The sequence below is a fragment of the Heliangelus exortis genome, chromosome 1, assembly GCF_036169615.1.
Source record: "Heliangelus exortis chromosome 1, bHelExo1.hap1, whole genome shotgun sequence".
In the NCBI taxonomy this organism is placed as follows: Eukaryota; Metazoa; Chordata; class Aves; order Apodiformes; family Trochilidae; genus Heliangelus; species Heliangelus exortis.
In genome coordinates, this window is record NC_092422.1 from 144,550,520 (window position 1) to 144,566,498 (window position 15,979).

The window sequence follows — 15,979 nt, forward strand, 5'->3', positions numbered from 1 at the left end:
CTGCAAAGAGCAGTCTCCAAAAGTGCAGTAAGTATACAGTCATTTAAGATGACCGTAAATCCTGAGAAAACAGGACCTCTTTAAGACCTCTTGCAAAACCTGACAAAAGATAGCAACCCAGCCACATGCCCTCAGGAACCCAGGTAGGGCTGTACTATTATAACAGTCTTTTACCTTTTTCTCATGGTTGGGGATAATACAACGGACGAAGTTGGGGTTGGTGTTCCTCAGGGTAGCCATCAGTTTAGCCAGCTGTTCTTTATAGAGCTGTCCCACTGTTCGGAACATACCCTTCCTGGTTTTAAAGGCCCCTGGCAGTGCTGATTCTGACATACCAGCTACTTGATCCAGCCCAACAATTCGGTCAACTAGAGAGAGCACAAGAAAAGAGAGTTAAATTTCTGCCACAAACAAAGGAAGCACTGGAACGTACAAAGAACATCTGGGTAGAACAGGATAAATGAGAGGATCCTTTTTGCTTCATCTCTACACAGATGTCGACTCCTGTACAGAATTTGTGCAGGGATAGGAGCAGCAAGGAAAAAAAGCAACAGCTCACTACAGGAAGTTTGAGTGATGAAGTCAAACTTACTCCCACACATATTCTATCGATATTCTGGATGAAAGCTCTGGAATTGCAATCTAGAAGTGAGTTTCAGATGCTTCTACTTGCTTATGTTACAATGAAAAACAACAAACCAAGAGTTCTAGCTGCTAGCCCAGCAGAGTCAACTGTTAGTTAACTCTGACCCAGAATGGGCCACAGTTAGAGAAAAAGCCCAGCTTCACTCTTGCACTACAGGTAGAACTGCCATGATCTGTGATCAGAAAAGCCACATCTACTTGTAAACTGAGCAAACATGGTAAAAGACACGACAGAAACCAAAGTCCAAGATACCACTGGTGCGTTATTTTTGGAGTACAAATAAATTTATCACAGAGACATGAAAAATACCACTAGGAAAGAGCCAGAAATCCCTGCCCCAACAATTTCTCCACTATGCCACAATGACATCCAAGCACTGATGAAGCTATCACCTTGATGGGTGGACTCCACAGATCCTTTTTTTAAAACTGAAGTAAGCCAGATCTGAGAGTAGCAGGGGCAAGAAGAAACTAAAACACTACTTTTTCCCATTGCTTTTCTACATGGAGATAAAAAATTCACTCATATAACCAAACCCAACTGTATCACTATAAATTTCCACACCCCCAGTACACTTTTATTGAGAGGTTCAGGCTACTATTTCACTTTATCTTTAGTGGTTGACTGATGCCTAAGCTCAGGTCCTCAACATGCAGTTCAGAAAATACATCAACTTGTGCTCAGCTGGCTTCTGATTTAAAAACAAAACAAAAAACTGTTAAGAGAAACCCCTACAGAAGAAGAAACAAGGATACTCTGATTTAAAGCCAGTATTAGTTTAGAACTGCTCGCTTCCAGAGCCACTCTTAGAATAGGGTCAAGGTTGTCTTATCAGAAAGACAAGAAGATGACGTCAAAGGGAAATCCACAGAAGAGTGTCCCAGACTGCAGCTGGAACAATCCTCTTAAAAATCTTGAGCCCTGCAATCTACATCAAGATAGCAAAAAGGCCAGGAACTTTCAACAGAAGATCCAGCTAAGAACAGTAAGTGAGAACTTATTCAGCTGTGGTTAAGCTGATGTTTCAAGTTGGAGTCTCACACAGCAAAGGTCTTCTTAGGCACAAGTTGCTGATGGCCATTTTTCATGCAGTAGAAGTTACTTTGCCAAACTTTCTTTAAATCAGCAGCAGCTGAAGTCAAAACCCAATATCAGAATCAATGCTAACCCTTATTTCAGTTTTAGACAGCCTCAGAAACATTCCTTCCAAATCCTGTAAGAAATACAGCCTTGATACCTCCACATTCAAAGTTGTCAGGAATTTGCTTTTAGCTGTTCCTATGCAAGTCTTGCAAGAGCAACCTTTAGCACCTGAATACATCCGTATTTTTCTTATATCCATTTGCAAGGTGAGAGTTTTGCTTTGTTTTCAAGTCCATGAGGAGCTACTAGCACAAAGCAGAGGAAATGAACAAGAAAGACAAGCAGGTATGACAAAGGGACAAAGAGAAGTTAATGGGAAGCATTTTTTTCACAGCTCTAGGATGCATTACACACATGACACAACAGCTGGGTTTCTCAGTCACCTGGTTCTAGATGAAGAATAGGAAAGTGTTGATAGAAATAGGCTCTCTGAACGTTCTGCATCTCTGCAACAGAGACATCAAAGAAAACCCACTACAGAAAGTGACAGCAACAGCAAGACTCAAAAGCAGATAATCCCAGAGAAGATAGAGTAAAATACTGAACAACACTGGAGAGAGAACAGGCTAGTTGCAGAACTGAAAACAGATTAATCCTCCAATCTTTTGTTTGAGTGGTGCAGCTACACTAGCTGCTGGGACATAATGGTACATTCACATTTTATCCTGTCATTCTTTGTGCTGAAAAATAATTGCTATATATGCAGCAAGCTCAACATAAGTTGATGCAAGTGAACCTTTCTCTTCAGTTACAGTGAGTTTTTAATGCAATACCATGATCAAAGCAAGGGATGTTCCAGGCAGTGTTCATCTTGGTGGCTTAGTCTTCAAGGGAAAAAGCAACACAGCTCATCACGGACTTTTGATGATCAAACAAACTCTTCCACATAAAACAAGAGCAAACAAATGAGATTAAGTTTAATTACGTACCATCTTTCCACAGCTCAGACACAAACTTATCCGACGACTGGTGGAGAAGAGTAGCAATGTTATCATTCAGAGGATCCATGTTCTTCATCAGCCATTCATCTGCTTTATAATCCACCTGGAGAAAATTAACATGTCAAGAAACTGGGAGGGGGCATTTTCTGCAGCACAAAATGCAACGAGGTCCTGCAAAGTCTTTAAAACTAGCACTGGGGTTTGCACAATCAACATCAGGTTACCTAATTGTTCTTTGATTTACAATCTAAGCAAGCATACCTACAAATTTCAAACCCTAACAAACAGCTGCATGTTCTGTTCTGTCATTAAAGGGTTCGTAAAAGGTTTACAATACTAGTTTGCATCACACAGAGTGTGACACAAAAACCAAAAGCATCATCATTCTTGGTGATGAGCTCTTGATGCAAGGTTTTGGAAAAGTACCTCCAATCTCACTGAGTAACAGAGAACATATCTCAATTGGTCAGTCTGATATGCTTTCATCTACAGATATACAACTTGCAGGCAAATTCCCTCAGGCCTTATAAAGTCTGCAGCAGTGGAAGAACTTCATGAAAACTTCCACTGGTTTCTCATAGGCAGCCATTCTGGTAAGTAGCTATTTTTAAGTAGCTGTGGTTATGCATTATAAAATACAGCAGAAACGATAATGTTCACATTTTAGCTACTAATACCTTACCTTGCCAGCATAATGTATGATACAGAAGTCAGCTTTGTCTTTCAGCTGTTTTGGCTTCTGAAATTTGGGGTGTGTGCCTTGCTCTTGCACAACTTTTTCCACAAAGCTTTTGTCTGTTGCTTTTGGGAACCAGCACTCTTCATCCAGCAGGGCCAGTATACCAGGAGGCCCAGCCTTTATGAAAAATCAAACATTTAAAAATACATGACTATACCAAAAATTAATATCTTTAGATGGTTAAAAAAAAAGGATACCTAAGCCTGATTCTCCTCCCATTTACCTGTTGTGTGGTATCAGTTCAACTACCTCCACACTAATGGAAATTGTCTATAATTACTCAAAATCCTCACCTGAATTCTGAACATCTTAATGAAAAGGTTTCTATCATGACATTTGTCTATGTTGCTTTATGTGGAAAAAAAAAAAAGTGTATTTTTTTTATTAGAAGGAACACTACCTTACTCTTCCCCAAATATCTGTGTCTAAATGCAGAAAACCACAGCAGAACATTTCACAGACTAGTCCTTACTACTGGAACATCTTTATGAAATTTATAAATTTCCAAGTTTCATTAGAGTAGAATGAAAGCAACAGGGATTCAGAACTTCTCATCACACTTAATTAAGTAAGAAGTTCACACTACTTATGGTACCATGCAGTTATACCCAAAGTAAGAAAATTTTGTGAGATGGAAAAGTGGCTGACTAAATTTAACTTCATGCTGCATTTCCTACAGAAATGATACTGGAAGATTTATTGGTAATATACTATCAGACAAAAAGAGGAAACTGTTCACAGTGCTGTGTTAGTAGAGGACTACAAAAGCTAAAAAGCTAGTTTTCAGCCTAGAGGTAGGGGTTGTGTGCTCACTGACAAAATTAGTGCAGCCACTTCTTGCTGCTCAATGGTAGGAGTAGGAGCTTACCGGCTTCTCTATGAGGTCAATGCAGGGCTGCAGATCCAGGCCAAAGTCAATGAAATTCCACTCTATGCCCTCCCTCTGGTACTCCTCTTGCTCCAGAATGAACATGGTGTGGTTGAAGAGCTGCTGCAACTTTTCATTTGTGTAGTTAATGCACAACTGCTCAAAGGAGTTCAGCTAATGAAGGAAACATAGAAAGAGGTGTGAACAGTTGCTTTTGAAGACACAGCTACTATTCTCCTAGAACTAAAGATTATATTTATACTCAAGCAATTTAAGCTAGTGTTCTGTGTGGGGTGGACAGTCCTTTTGTCAATAACCCCATTTGCTTGTGAGCTGCCTTTCCTGTAATGTGTGGCTGCATCACTGCTGCAATCCCTAGAGAAGGCCATACACAGCATTTCCCAGACTACACGAAAGCATGTTTAGTTGTAAACAGCAGAAGAATTACTGCAGCTACTTAACCCAGGAAAAGAAAAGACTTTTTCTCACAAACTCAGAGCTGGCAAGTCCTCTTCATAAAGAGAGGAAGCAACAGAAGCCTGAAGACAAATTCCTAAAAGCATGTGGACTGGAAAGTCCCTTTTTAATCCTCATCTATAAAATCACAGTGAGGAAAGTGAGGGAAATTTCTTCATCTCCAGATTTTTTCAAATTGTTAAGTACAAGGTTAATGACCCACAGTGCATTTTCATGTTAGACCACACTAAATATAGTTCAGCTACTAAAAAAAAAAAAAAATAAAAAATTCTTGCTATGTATTTCCACTCCCCTCCTTGTCATGAGATCCAGCAACCATGAAACCAGAGTTAGACTGACCAGAGGTGGGGGGGAAGGGCAGGGGTAAAATTAAACCTTTCTGAGCCTTAATTTTCCATTTCACGAATAAATTGGTCCAGTTCACTCTGTAGCTGCACATAAACCAGATCCAATATAGCACAGGTGATAGAAGCTACCTGGCTGGGATAATGGCAGTACAGCTATTTCCTAATGAGAGTCTGTGGTTGCTTCAGACAAAGTATAATGCAAAGATACATTCTAAAATTGTTGTTTCATAGACATAATGGTTTGGCCTAACAGTTCACCACCACCTATGGAAGAAGTTACCATTCCCCCTTCTTTTAGACTCCCCCTCAGCTTTCTTTTGGCTCTTCCTCACCTACATTTATCTTACATCCGTTTTTACGATCAGCTTCCCATTTGCAGACTGATTCAATCATAAAACACCCTAAGAACATATATTCCACAGGGTTAGAGAGGTAAGCAGTAGTAGTTGCAGGCAGGAGCAGCAGAGGGGGAAAGCAGCAAGTTCACTCCTTCATCAAGGAGGTGCTGTTAAACCCACTTAGCTGTATGCAAAACCACACTCTGATTCATGATTTTCAGGCTTCTTGCAGAACACACCATACACAGGTCAGAATGTATGTTGGATCGGATTTAGCTACCCTGTTTGTCTTTCCCAAAACTCATCATCAGGAAGAAGAAACCATTTCTAACAATTTTTCATTATGCTAGTACGTTTCAGAGGGTCACCCCTTAAATATTTTGGGACAGACTAACCAGACATAAAATTTTTAATTCCGGTGGTGATCCATAACTCAAAGACTTTTTTGTAGGTTATCAAAGTCTAAACCTGTGATCTATAAAGAATCAAGAACATCTAGAACTATGAAATTAAAATAATTCTAATGTACATTTCAATAAAGATGTAAGCACCAGCATATACAGCAAAAAGTAAGACATTTGTAGAATACATAAAATACTAAAGAAGGAACCACTAGCTAGTTAATAGCTTATCTAACAGTTCATATCCAAAATAACATTGGAGCAGAGATCTCGAATACTAGAAATGGAATACACAACCTTTCCAAAAATATACTGTTCTGGTTAAAGTTATTTCCTTCAGCAATTTTTGCTCCATGGTAAACTGCTGAGTTCAAAGACCTGACATCTCCTTACCTCAAAAATCTCAAAGCCAGCAATGTCAAGGATTCCAATGAAGGATGCACCCTGTCTCTTGGTCTTATCCAGTGCCTTGTTGATCCGCATAACCAGCCACCGGAACATACGCTCATAAGTGGCTTTAGCCAGCGCTTCAATGGCAAAGTCAGCCTTAGTTGGAAAAAAAATAAAGATCAGAAGTTACACTATAATACAAAGAAAGGCACAGATTACACTGTTTCAACATCTAATTGCCCAACTGTAGGTACGACAGTTTCTGTCCACTGCCAAACTCACTGAAAAAGGCTCATTTCAGAAGTTATTCTCAGTGAAAAGATGTTGCAGGGATACTCCATAAGCATGAACAAATAATTTGTCTTACTAAATTAGTGTGTCAAAGCCAAATTTCAGGATCCTGCCTGCTGGAGAAACCAATGCCTGGTGTTCAAGAAAGAAAAGTTATGCCCACTCACCTCCAAAGAATACAGTAACATCACAGGTTCATAGGCCCGAAGAAAAGCATTAGAATTCTTTTGTAGTTTAGGATTTATGAAGCCAAATCCCTCCCTCCCATGCCACCATCCCTCCTGTGACTGACACAGAAAACACTCTGTACATTAAGAAATTAAGTATCAAAATGGAAAGGCAGTCTGATTGTTTCTAGAAATCACCCTCTTCCTAATCCCTTCCATGTTATGGGGCCACGTTTATTCCCACTGAGCAGAAGAATGTGTTTATAAAGAAGCTGTGCACTGAGTAAGATGGGGGCTTTGCTCCTTTCAGAAGGCCACTAGCTCCTAGGTCTGCTTTCATTTAGAGCACAACCTGATTCAAGAGTGTTACATAATATACAGTCTCAAAGGTGAGCAGCAAATTCTTCCACCCTAGTAGCTGACCTACTCAAAAATGGTGCTTCCTGTACACAGCAACTTGAAAATGTCACCCTTCCATTCAGCACTGAAGGAACTTACTCCCTTGGGACAGCCAGTCACAAAAACAAGGGGAGTTGTGGGTTTTTTGTTTTTGTTTGGTTTTTTTTCAGATGAGAAAAGGTGCTACAGGGGCAGGGTGATTTCAATCTTTACACAGATCACTCAAGCAAATATTAGAAGCAATATATATGCTACACTATTCAAGTGTGGTTGCTACACATCGCAGTCAAAGATGGTTACTAAACACTTCAGGAAACTCCACGACACTTGCTAGCTTTGCAGCAGAAAGATGAAAGTTCTCATTTATTTTTAAAAGAATGCATACCTGCTCTTTGGTCTGAGCTTTCTGGACATAATCTCGTCCAACTTTGATGCGAGGAGTCAGGATACCTCTAGTGAAATCTGTCACATTGATGCCCAAAAGGTGAGACACTTTCTGAGCAGCTGAAGATGGTAGAAGGAAACAACAAAATAGATTAATATTCTCTTGCTTTCTGTGAGAAAGGGGAAAACAATTAAGAAAAACATTCCTACAACTGCCTTCCCAAGAAAGTCAGGAAACAGCTTTAAAAAGCACTAAATGAAGAGCAGGTTGATGAGACAAGGTACCTTCAAAAAAACCAAATGAAAGCAAAAAATCAACTCTTGCAACCCGTACTACAGATAAATGAGTTTCTCCATAAAACACAAGCAATACTCTCATACCACTAAGTCATAACACTGAAGCTTTAGAAAGTCTGTGATCAATTTAAAGACACCTCAAGTAACAGATGTCTTAATTAAGCTAATTGTTCAGTCTTCATCTACTGGTTAGTCTTTGAGGCACCTTTCTATTTCAGGTTGAAGATCCAAAGCCCAAATGGTTTACTATCCTCCCCAAAATGCCATTTAAAGCACATTTTCCATAATAATAGCCAAAAATATAAACACTTAAATAGATATTAGTAGCCTGTTATGCTTCTGCAGTATATCTATAATGAAGGTCTGAGTTATTTCATTCACCAGATAACCTTTTGTCATGTGAAGCATGGCACTATTTACACATGCATGATGGGCAGTGCAATTACAATGTGCCTGCATACTTTATACCCATCACAAAACCATCCACCTTAGCCTTGTAGTTACAGGACTACCTAAAAAGTCAGCAAAGGTAATTCCTGGAAGTCTGATAATACGGGTTTGTAGGAAAAATCATTCCTATTTTGATTAAAATGTATATGCACTACAAATTCCAGTACAGTCATCTTTTTCATCTGGTCATTGCCTGTGCTTCCCACCAGCACTGTCACAAGGACAGTACCACATTCCTGCCCGTGGGTGGCTGCAAACACACGCCTGGAAAAACAGCCCATATCCCTATAAAGGAGCATGTCTGCTCCTCTGACAAATAATTCACACCGTGCAGAAAACCATGATTCCAGCATTCTCTACATACTGTAATATATTCCTCTACATAAAAGAACTTCCTGCAGGCTTTATGTATTTTTCTTTGGGGTAGAAAGAAAATTGATTACCTGTATTGTCTGGCATAGAGGCTTGGTCTGTGTTACGCTCCTTCTTGAAGGCTATGTTGCCAAGTTGAAGAACACCTGAGATAACCTTCAGCAGACCTTTCAAAAGAATATTAATAGCTTAGTGTCAGACAGCACCAAAAGCCCTGTTATGACCCAGTTATCTTTCCTGACATGGTTAAGAGGCCCGTACAATATCCCAAAGATCTTTCTGGAATTTTGAAAATAAATCAGACAATGCCTCTATATGACTCCCATTCACAGCACAGGACTTTTCTTGTCCCTACTCTACAAGACTACACAGCCTGGAAATTTACCTATTCTCAGTAAAGTGGAATTGCCTATTCCCTATAGTAAAGTGGAAGACAAAACTGAGGATAGCACCCCACCCTATAATACATATATATATTTTTTAAATAAAATAAAAGTGTTTGTTCTCTGTTAGAGGGCCAAATTCACTATTTCCCTCAACAACTTCTGTTAAACACAGGAAAGCATGAGTTATTAAGAGTAAAAACCAATTAAGAGAGGGAGGATTTTGTTCCTTTAACCCAACTCATTCCTTGACCAAGGTCTGTAGTCCACACAGAAATACAATCTAATGTGTGAAGGGCTGCAGGATGTGGATGAAAGTGCCTGTACCATAACTATTACTAATTACATGCTGAAGCACCCCACCCATGGCTAATGATGTATTCATACTCTTTGAATGGTGCGTGTCACGAAAGCAGCATCAGATGTTAGGGCAGTAAAGACAATTTTCAGTGCCATAGCATTAATTCAGTTTTCACCATGTATGAATCAGAGGTCATTGCATAATAGCTTCAAATTGCCTTGAGCAAAGTAAACTGCCAGCCACTTGCAAATGGGATCTTGCACCACAGATTTTTTCGTTCCCTAATTTCTACCTGATACAGAAACATTTGTTTGAAAACAATATCCTTTTGTTTATCCAGCACAAACAAAGGCTCAATGTATGCTACGAGAGGGCTAACAGAAAAGCAGTAGATATGTTCCTAGTGGCATGTAGTGAAATTCAGTGGTTTGGCAGCTGAATCTGGAGTCATGGCATTTGTACAGACAGCTTATTTTGATGCTGTTTCATAAGTGAAGATAGCATTTAGACTTCACAGCAAAACTAAGTAAGCCTACCATCCAGCCAGCTACAGTATGTATTCTTCTAAGCATATCAGGAACAGTGATGAACTTCATATTTTGAACACTAAGTGCAAACCACTAAAGCTATATTTGCTGTAGTGGCTGGAACCAACAACTTATCCAAGTGACAGCAGACATGCCCTGGAGCACACATTAAAAATGCAGCTCAAAAAACCTAAGCATAGCAGGACATCCTGACAATAAATTAAGATTCCCAATTCTTTTATTCAGTTTCAGCCTCAGATGATTCAGGATATGAAGAAGTGCATTAAACACTGAATTTACAGCACTCTGGACTGTAAGGAGCAATAGTTGAGGCACAGGCACATATTCCCTACAGCCACAAAAGCTGCAGCCTCCAGCAGGAGATGGCAACCTCAAACCACCACAGATGCTTGCTTCAGTGTAGAGAAGAAACACTCCTGGTTTTTTAGAGGACCTTGTACATTTAGAAACTGACATTTTGCAGAGTGCTGGTTCCCAACCACTGAGGCACATCATGAATGAGACAGCACAGAACTGTGGTGAATACATATCACTCCACTTTGTGCTGGCTGCACGCAATTCTAACTTCACTGGTACTGTGCTCCCAGAAACAGACAATATAATAATTTCTGATCAGCAGTTCAGTGTTAAGCTGGAAAGAAAGGCACTATGACCAGGCAATTCTCAAAGTACTAATCCAGCAGTGGTTGGATTAGATTCTTTAAAGCCACTGCTTAGGGACAGGGGGAGCACACAAGCTGTACACTGCACAAGAGAATAAGTGAATTCTTGTATCTTTGATGTGTTATTCATAAACTGGATATACACCCCTCAGATCAGGAACAAAAACAGCAAGCAGAAGCATGTTTTCATTAGCTGCATGACTTCTAACATTAACTGTATAAACTGAAACAGTGCTGGTAGATCCTGAGGTGGGTCACTCCAAAGCCACTAGGCATTAAGATTATTATTTTCACGCTGTTCATTTGGGAGGAGGGGTAGTAGGTGGGGGGGATGGGGCAGGGAACGGACACCAGACAAAACAAAACCAACAAAAAAAGAATCCTAGAACAAAAAAGCTCCATAGAGATATGATCTGTTTCTTCTTTCACTTCCTTGCATTTTTAAGTCCTTCAAAGGATTTATACCTATCTGCTCCTCATCTGGGATGCCCATGATCTTCATTGCCTCCATGGTCTCCTGAAACATATCTTTGTCTTGCTGACCCGGGATCGTAACGTGCCCATTGGAAAGAAAGCGGTATTTATTGTAAGGCTCCAGCAGCAGATCACCTTAGGAAAGAATTGAGAAAGAAGTTAACAATGGGTTTGGTTTTTTTCCTTGCCTTTTTTTTTTTTTTTAATAGACAAGAAGCTCTCTGAGATCGAATTTCTGACTCGCATATACTAGTAGGTGCCAGATGAATCTTGTACTAAGCCCAGTTTTACTTCAGGCTGAACATTTAACATATTTTAGACAAAACTGGAGTTTTTCTGCCTTATTTCTTTCTATTCTATCCTCTAGACTACTCTGCAAAATCAGTGTCAATCATCATTATGCACTAAGTCTATAAGAAGCAGGGATTAGCTCGAAAGTAAATTTGCCTTTAATTTCAGATACCTCATTTGTTTCAAGTCAGGTGGAAGTTAACACATAGCTCTTGAAGCAGCTGCAACTACAAAGTCCTTCTCTTCTTCCAGATCAATTTGCAGCTCTAGCATGACATAGGCTCTGACTATGAAGCTAAGGTATTAAAACTAGGATCCTAGAGAGAGCTGCTTAGGTGCTAGCAGCTTCACTCCATTCAGTTAAATGCTGGGTACATCACAGTTGGGACCATTCTTGCACTAGAAGGGTTTGCATCATGCAAGACAGCTCAAACATGGGACAGTGATTTAGATAAGGAAGGGAGCAGAGTCATTGCTGGCAAGGAGACAACTGCAGGAAAGAACCAGAGAGGCAAGTTTTCAGGAACTGAGGGAGGGAGGGCAGAGGATGTATGAGTGTATGGAAGAAGTAGAGAAGTGACCACATCTAAAAGGCTGAATCAAGAAACTACAAAGGAACAGGTCTTAGCCTACAAATGTTTTGGACCCTCTATCATTGTCATGAGGGAACTCTTAACTACAACAAAATCATACTTACTCTTCAAATGCTCCCCTGCTCCAGACAGCAGGTAGTAAAAGATGTGGAAGGTTCTCTCCTCTTTGGCTTGACGAATTGCTCGTGACTTCTCCAGCAGATCTTCAGGGAGTCAAGGCATATGGTAGGGGATAGAAATCACTTCCTATTCTATGGCAGGAGAAAAAACATGTACTATCTGATGTTCTGCTCATGCCAATTTACAGGGGTACTGCTTTAGCAATCATCATCAGTCAACAACATCCCACTGAGCTTCTGGTTTCAGTTCTGCCAAACTCTGAAAGACAGCTATGGTAAGAGAGGCTTAGCTGATAAAATTCACAAAACCAGTGGCCATCCATACTTGCCTTGAATAGATACAAGAGTGGCTTATGAAATTCCAATTTAATCTTATTGCAGTTTATGCTTTCATTTTGGTCTCCTAAGATTAGAATACATTAATTCAGAAGAGATTTCCACCATAATCACAAAATACTGTATGAAGAAAAAGGAGACTACAATACTAAACTTGCTGGCACAAATTTAAGTGATTCCTACCATTTTCTCAACCTGATAGAATGAGTTGTGAAGAGATTGCTAAGTGCCATTATTGCCTCCTCCACAACCTCTAACCTCGCCTTTTAAGCAGTTACAGAAAGGATACAGGTCTCAATATTGGCTCCAACAATGTAGCCATTCACATCAAAGTTGATTCTGATGAACTTGCCCTAAGAGGAGAACAACAACATTAAAATTAGCATTTATTCTATCTGGTAACAGTACTAAACTGCTAGGGTAAGCTTTGTCTTTCTGATCCAGGAAAAGAAATTCAGAACAGGCAGGCAGGTGTTAGGCAAAACATAGGGTCACCTAATAGGCAATGCCTGCTGATCACAAGAGCAATTTAACAAACAAGACACCAAACACTTCAAGACATTTCTGACATTCTGACAGCCTACAGTTCAAGCCCATTGTCTTTCAGCTGACACTTCCCACAACCAGGGCCTCTTCAGTTACATATGTTGTATGATCTAGATAGTTTCACATCCCTAAATGTTAACTTCAACCATTTTTAATTAGTTCCAGCTTTAGCTTCCTTGATCTGCCTCTCAGATGCTGCCGATTGCACTCCAAAGCATGCAAAAAAAGGACCAGTATTTGCACTCCAAGATAGAACTGACCGTTACAAACTTTCAATAAAAATTTACAAAGATGAACCTGGCACAGAGTCAGGTTCCTTTATTCCAGAGACCTATCAAGTCTATTCTGGATAATTCACTGAATGAAAGTCACTTCTCAGGTAACTTTGAAGGAAGTCACTCACAGACAGTTGTTCTACCCCTGACAGCAATTCACTCAAAAGCATATCAAATCTTCTCTCTGGAAAGTGCAGAATACTGGCACACATGCTGGAAAATAACACTTACAAATCTTGAGGAGTTGTCATTCTTCACTGTCTTGGCATTTCCAAAGGCCTCTAGGATGGGATTAGCCTGGAGCAACTGTCTCTCCAGTTCTCCCTAGAGAGAAACCAGAAATTAATAATGTAGGTAACAGTTCAACGCATTAAACTTGGGTCAAACCAAGTGCTGAAGTTTCAATTCACACTAGCTTGACATCTGTTGTAGAGAAGCCCTGTTAAACCTTAGGAGATAAACCCTTAAACCTTCAAAGGAGACTCAGTAGTTATCTGTGTAAAACAGAAACATCCACAAATATGTCTTATTCACTTCCTCAACACAAGGACGTCCCAGTGCTGCCTTCCTGTTAACAAGAAGCCCTTCAAAGCCGCTTGGCCATAACATCCCACAGACTTCCCATGATCAAAGTGGAACACCACACAATCCAAGATCAGGCCATCAACACAGAAGCTCCTTGCCATCCAGGTGGGAAGAGTGAGGAAAATCCTGTCTTGCTACTGCAAGGCAACCTTGAAATCTGCTAGTCGTAGGTTAAGAAGTTAGTCTGAAAAGGTCTAGTGTTTAAAAAACAAAACTCAACACAACAAAACCTAAACAAAAAGCTTGCACTAGAAGTCTACATCTTCCAGTATACAAACAAGCAAAAGCCTCCTTTTAAGGAGGCACACTAAAAAAGAGAATTAGTGGTATCCCACACGCTGCCTGATTGCTTGCATTCTGCTGCCATATTCACACAGTTCTCCCCTCAAGGAACACAAAATGCTGATAGCTGTAAAAAACCAGAAAATTCAGAACCTTTACTTCTGCCAAGTATCAGACCATTGGAGCACATACACTGTTCCCTGCAGCTCTAAATATATCTTTGAATTTTTAAAAAATTACCTCTTCTCTGTGCTAAAACCAAGGAGTTCTATATATCTCAAGATTACCTAAAAAGTAGATTAATGTTTCTCTTTTTAGCAGTTATCAGTAAGTATTCAAGTCTTCCTATGCATAACAGATGGAAATGAACTTTGATTCATGAGAACTGGAATTTATGGGCAAATTATTAAGGGTACTTTTGAAGGAAAATTGTTCCCATTCATTCCCAAAGAGCATTATACAACAGATTAGTCCTCACACAGTGTCTCTAAAAATACATGCAGGAAAAAAAAAACCCACAGAGAAAGAAGTTATATGAGAAACTGTACAAAGAACTACAAGTTTATTTCTAACTTAGACAACTACCTCACTTCATACTTGCACAGTGCAAGGCTAAACAAGGCCCTCACACCCTGTTGAGCTGCACATATACAGAAGGAACAGCTACTGCAGACACTTGCATTCACTATTAAGTATATTTAACAAGGGATTTAGCCCTGGAAAGGGAACCTGAGCTCGGACATCTACTCTCTCACAACACAGCTAGCATGTGACTTTTAAGGAGAAAACCTTGAAACTAGAGTTCAGTCCTTGAAACTGTGTGGTAGTCACATTTCCTCTCCCTATTCTGCTGTATGCACTGAAGCTGGAACACTCTTCCCCTCACCCCATTCCTTCTCTCAGTCTAGCAGTGAAATCCTAGGCTTTCGTTTGTGACAGCAATCTGTTACTATGCAAGTGAGATGCCAGCAACACAGCATTTCAACCCAGCTACAGAAGAAGAAATTTATTTTACAAGTCCTTTTTTTCCTCAAAACAGAAATCAGGCTTTAAATATGTTAATTATTTGGCTAAAAATAAAACTGAGGTCATACTTAGCTACACAAAGAATAAAGGTTCATAGAAATCCATACTATAGATGCTCCTGTACCTCAGGAAAAAAGTGTCATTAGTTTCAAGTAGGTATTAGCAAACCATAGGCTAGAAGTGACAGGGTCTACACAGTAGTATGCATAGAGAATGCCATCTCAGGCTCAGAGCAATACAAAGCTGCAGGGAAAGGAAAACACTGAATAGTTGGTGAGGTCTGTTAGCTCTGAAGACTTGTCTTAGCACCATGATACAAGTGAGAAGATCAAGTTCTCAGCATGCCGTGGCAATGGCACGCAAGATTAAGCAGCTGCAATTATTGCTACATGTCCACTCCTCACTGTACACTGTCTCTGTTTAAAAAGAGAATCTCATTATCTTCAAAATTTTAAAGAAGTTTTTGGATGGGGTTTGTTGGTTTTATTTACCTTAAGTTTTGATGTTCACCTTTCACAGACGATATTACATTATTATTACCCAATGGGTAATTTTGCAAAGCAAACCCAGTACAACACAGAAGTGTCCATCACAAGCTTACTAGAAATACTAAGGTTCCTATAACTTAGAAGCTGCCAGTTTTCTGACATGAGTAATTGCCATTCCTTGACCTGAAACAAACTTGTTTACTGCTTGGCATGCATTTGAAGTATGTACAATATTTCTCATGAAAACAGAAGGAGTAACAGCCACTGGGATCTGTCAGCTCAAGGCTGGGCAGCACACACTCCTCAGTATGCTCTCTTTCTACTTCTCTCAAGTTACAGCACCAATTTTAAGCAATTAAAATCCTTCACACCTATCTTGTGTTCTGAATTTTTTGCATCTCATACACATTTTGGAATGAT

General features: G+C 39.8%; 1 protein-coding gene across 2 annotated transcripts in view; it reads right to left on the reverse strand.

Moving 5' to 3' along the window:
• Positions 1-15,979, reverse strand: part of MYH9 (myosin heavy chain 9) — a 71,325-nt gene that overhangs the window by 19,745 nt on the left and 35,601 nt on the right. For both annotated transcript variants that reach the window (XM_071729692.1, XM_071729695.1), the window contains exons 6-16: positions 13,410-13,502; positions 12,647-12,710; positions 12,007-12,105; positions 11,010-11,153; positions 8,722-8,817; positions 7,533-7,651; positions 6,294-6,446; positions 4,338-4,511; positions 3,413-3,586; positions 2,719-2,833; positions 175-368 (exon numbers count right to left, since the gene is read on the reverse strand). In XM_071729692.1, coding sequence (XP_071585793.1) covers positions 175-368; positions 2,719-2,833; positions 3,413-3,586; positions 4,338-4,511; positions 6,294-6,446; positions 7,533-7,651; positions 8,722-8,817; positions 11,010-11,153; positions 12,007-12,105; positions 12,647-12,710; positions 13,410-13,502 — 1,425 coding nt within the window. The remainder of the gene's footprint in view (positions 1-174; positions 369-2,718; positions 2,834-3,412; positions 3,587-4,337; positions 4,512-6,293; positions 6,447-7,532; positions 7,652-8,721; positions 8,818-11,009; positions 11,154-12,006; positions 12,106-12,646; positions 12,711-13,409; positions 13,503-15,979) is intronic.